Source organism: Nansenia antarctica (assembly GCF_963989245.1).
Source record: "Nansenia antarctica genome assembly, chromosome: 4".
Classification (NCBI taxonomy): domain Eukaryota; kingdom Metazoa; phylum Chordata; class Actinopteri; order Argentiniformes; family Microstomatidae; genus Nansenia; species Nansenia antarctica.
The window spans coordinates 71,568,472-71,573,471 of NC_137689.1; the positions used below are offsets into that span (position 1 = coordinate 71,568,472).

A 5,000-nucleotide genomic window follows, 5' to 3' on the forward strand; every position below is an offset into this window, starting at 1 on the left:
CTTGAGGACCGCCATGCCCACCGCCAGCTTGCTCTTCCTCTTGGACTTCTGACACTCCTCGCAGATCCTCAGCTCGGCCTTCACCAGGGTCCGCCGGCCGCCGCCCTCGCCCACGGCCACCGCGAACGCCGCCGCCCCCGCCGCCTGGGGGGTCCGGCGTACGGTGGCCACCTCCGGGTCCGCCGAGGTCACGGTCAGGGAGTAGGAGGCGCGGTCGAACAGGTCCAGGGGGGTCACCGAGCCGTCGCTGAACTGGACCCAGCAGCTGACCACCGCCTCCTGCAGAGAGAGAGTGAGGGGGAGTGGGAGGGGGAGAGGGAGAGAGGGAGCGAGAGGGAGAGGGAGAGAGGGAAAGAGAGAGAGGGAGAGAGAGAGAGAACGAGAGAGAGAGAATAAGAGGGAGAGAGAGAGAAATAGAGAGAGAGAGAGAGGGAGAGAGAGAGAGAATGAGAGAGGGAGAGAGAGAGAAATAGAGAGAGAGAGAGAGAGAGAGAGAGAGAGAGAGAGAGAGAGAGAGAGAGAGAGAGTGGCGGTTTTACATCAATACGTTTCCAGATATTCCCTGACATTATTAGATAAAGTATTAAAGCCTGCGAACAAGAGTTTTAAACGCAGGAGCTGATATGGATCTTTCCAAAGCACCCTCAGAAACCACCATTAATCAATAATTCGATTCATTTCAATTTCTGCACTGCCTTTAGTCAGTTCGGTTGACATTCTACCTAATCCCTCTCTTTGTGAATATCTAAAGATGGTCGACTGTAGGTGGTAATCTCTTTATAATTAGCCCTGAGGCTACGCTGCCGCGCCACAAACCACAGTTCTATAAAATCACGACGTGAAACTCAATTTAACTACAGGGGGGTCAATATTCATTTGGAATGGACGAAAATAAACCTTCATTAACAGAGAGAGAGAGAGAGAGAGAGAGAGAGAGAGAGAGAGAGAGAGAGAGAGAGAGAGAGAGAGAGAGAGAGAGAGAGAGAGAGAGAGAGAGAGAGAGAGAGAGAAGAGAGAGATTAAGAGATATGTTAGACTAGCTGATATGAACGATTGGTGCCACAAGCCTGGTCCTTTTTGTCTGGGGGTGAAATACATTATGCATGCTAGGCCTGCGTAGCACATTAACACCACCCGTCATAGAAACAAATGTCCATGTGTTCTGGCTGGGTTCTAATGGTACTCTCAGCATTGACTGGGTCAAGCTAGCCGCTGCCAACCCAGGGCAGGCAGAATGGGCTGTGGACGCAGAGCCGTCTAATGGCTTCCACACACACACACACACACGCACACACACACACACACACACACACACACACATACACACACACACACGTTTGGGGAAGTGTTTTTGAATGGCATGCTGCCACAACTGAATACACTGAACCCACTGGTAGGAAACGGCATGCTGTGAGGACTCCATGCTCTCTACTCACTGTGAAACTGCCCTCTTTTGTTGCTAGGGGGTTTAGATAGCGAGGGACACTTTTTGGTCAATCTTTTTCATTATTCGACGCATTTGATAGGCACAAGCGTCTGATAATAATAGATATCCATTATATTGGTTTGAATAGGTACGGCTTTGAATTTGAGTCTAGGCACTTTATTGTGAGTGTGAACAATATCTGAGGGCTATTTGGTTGTTGAGAACGTTTTAGCGATTTTATCCTTTTTTGTCTGGCACAGGAAGTTGTTGTGTTTGGAGGTTTTGTCTGCTTACCTGCTTGGGTCTCTGCATGACTTCCTGTGTGGTCGCCGTGGCGACGATGGCCCGGTTGCTGCCTGGGCTGAGCTGGAGGGACAGAGAGAGGCCAGACACCAGCTGCACCCCCAGCTCTGTCACACTCACTCTGTCATCAGACACCTTGACGCTCCGCTCAGCCAGGACGGAGTCAGAGAGAGGAGACATCACCTGCAACGCCACACACACACACACACACACACACACACACACACACACACACACACACACATATTCATATTAACACACACACACACACACACACATATTCATATCAACACACACACACACACACACACACACCCGCACACACACACACACACACGCACACACACACACACACACGCACACACACACACACACACACACACATGCACACACACACACACACACACACATTCATATTCATTAGCACACACACACACACACACACACACACACAAACACACACACACATATTCATATTCATTAGCACACACACACACACACACACACACACATATTCATATTAACACATGGACACACAAACACACACACACACGCACGCACACACACACACATATTCATATTAACACACGGACACGCAAACACACACGCACACATATTCATATTAACACATGGCATAAACAATATGTATTGTTCATATACATTATTATGTATTATGCAATATGTATTATTATATTTGTATTGTATTATTATGTATTATGCATTATGTGTTGTTAGGACCCCCTCGAAAACGAGATTGGCACATCTCAAGGGGTTTTATCCAAATAAAATAAATTTACATGGCACACACACACACACACACACACACACACACGCACACACACACGCATATTCATAGCACACACACACATTCATATTAGCACACACACACACACACACACACACACACCTACACACACACACACACACACACATATTCATAGCACACACACACATTCATATTAGCACACACACACACACACACACACACACATTCATATTAGCACACACACATACACACACACATACCCCTACACCTACACACACACACACCCCTACACACACACATTACCTGTAGTGTGGTGGTCCCCACCGCGCGCCCCTGCAGGACCGTCCCTCCAGCCTGTATCCGGGCCACGGCGGGGTCTCCCACCCTGAGGGAGTAGCGCACCAGCCCGGTGACGTCCACCTGCCAGTCCGGCCCCAGGAAGTACTCCATGGACCTCTCCTCCCCGCCCGGCACCCCCCGCAGGTCCACGGGGGGGTCCGCGGGCTCAGCCACGAACGGCGTGAGCACCCTGAGCAGGGAGCTCTGGTACTGGAGCATGCAGCCCTTCCCCTTCTTCATCTCCTCCTCCTCCTCCTCCTCGTCTCTCACCCAGCTGGACCTGACAGACAGACAGGCAGACACAGTTAGGAAAGCAGGCAGTTAGACAGATAGGCAGGCAGGCAGGAACACAGTTAGACAGACAGATAGGCAGACAGTTAGACAGACAGGCAGTAAGACAGACAGACAGATAGTTAGACAGACAGACAGACAGTTAGACAGACAGACAGACAGATAGGCAGGCAGTCGGACAGTTAGATAGACAGACAGACAGACAGACAGACAGACAGACAGACAGGCAGGCAGTCGGACAGTTAGACAGACAGACAGACAGGCAGACAGACAGTTAGGAAAGCAGGCAGTTAGACAGATAGGCAGGCAGGCAGGCACACAGTTAGACAGACAGATAGGCAGACAGTTAGACAGACAGGCAGTAAGACAGACAGACAGATAGTTAGACAGACAGACAGACAGTTAGACAGACAGACAGACAGACAGACAGGCAGGCAGTCGGTTAGTTAGACAGACAGACAGACAGGCAGACAGACAGGCAGACAGAGACAGGCAATATTACTGTCCGAAAACCGTCTGTGGAGTTTCACATACAGCTATCACGGCTTGTCAGACAGGGTGAATGAAAACCAGCTGGCTACTGAAAATACACAGTTAGTCATTATAACACGACCACGTATAATATAGATCGAACATGTTTGGCATCGCGACGCTCTCGCTGTGAAACAGAGCTAAAACAGGAACAGCGGTAGACTACACTCTTGCTCAATCAATCAACCCGCCAACCTAGCTAGCCCTGGGGGGAACAGCCACACAACGGTAGCCCGCGGCAACAACAAAAACAACTGTATTGAGTGAGAACACGTCCTGGTATCGAGTGGGATCTCTGTGACCTGGTTCCCCAGGGCAATCCCCCCGCCCTCCCCCCCCATCAGTCCCCCCAGTCCCTGTCCCATAATGAATAACACACTAATGCTCTGTAACTAACGGAGACGTGATTATAGATTAAGCCCGGGCATTGTTGTCTGTTGTCCTTCTCTGTAATATGCATTAGGCTACGCAGCTAAGCTGAAGGCTCCACACACACACACACACACACACACACACACACACACACACACACACACACAGAGGGACACACGCAGACAAACACACACACACACACAGAGGCACACACACGCGCACACACACAGACACAGAGGAACACACGCACAAAGGCATACACACACACACACACACACACACACACACACACAGAGGTACACACACACAGAGGTACACAGACATAGTAATCTACTGTGTATTAAGAGTGTGAATTATACAATGACAATCGATGGGGTGGGGGTGAATGTTTGTGTCGAAGGGGGGTGGGGAGTGGGGAGGGGGGTGAGGAGGGGGGTGATATCGATCAATATCACTGGACCTACATCGATACACATCATTTTCAGGTTGGCTGCCCCTGGCGTAAAGGTAACACTTACAGGCGTGTGCTGTATTCTCGTGACCTATCAATGTTTCCACCCCTCCCCCCCCTCCCCCCCGATCTGTTGTTTTTACCTCTTTTGAGGGGGGTCCAAGTCTTCATTAGGAGGGTCAGACCCCCCCAAAACCCCCCCTTATAAGGAACCATGTGTTATTCATCTATCTATCAGCGCTGTACAGTACTGTGTGTGAAGTGCTTCTATGTCGTGTAATCGGAGGTTGAATAAATGAATAAAATAGTTTGTGATTTATGGCTTATATTCGTTGTTTTCCTTGAACAACAACTTACGTTGTCCATCTGTTGGGGCGGCTGTGGCTCAGGAGGTAGAGCCGGCGTCTAATGATCGCAAGGTCGGCGGCTGGCCATTCCCTGGCTCCACATGTCGAGGTGTCCTTGGGCAAGACACTGAACCCCAAATTTCTCCCAATGAGCGGGCCGGCGTGTTGCAAAGT

At 50.1% G+C, this 5,000-nt stretch overlaps 1 protein-coding gene across 1 annotated transcript in view; it reads right to left on the minus strand.

Annotated features, from left to right (window-relative positions):
• Window positions 1-5,000, minus strand: part of LOC308156344 (transmembrane protein 132D) — a gene marked incomplete at both ends in the record, with an annotated part of 41,641 nt that overhangs the window by 1,320 nt on the left and 35,321 nt on the right. The window contains 3 exons of the mRNA XM_080529682.1: window positions 1-279; window positions 1,721-1,912; window positions 2,799-3,114. The exon at window positions 1-279 is cut by the window's left edge and continues 1,320 nt beyond it. Of these exons, the coding sequence (XP_080385808.1) occupies window positions 1-279; window positions 1,721-1,912; window positions 2,799-3,114 (787 nt within the window). The remainder of the gene's footprint in view (window positions 280-1,720; window positions 1,913-2,798; window positions 3,115-5,000) is intronic.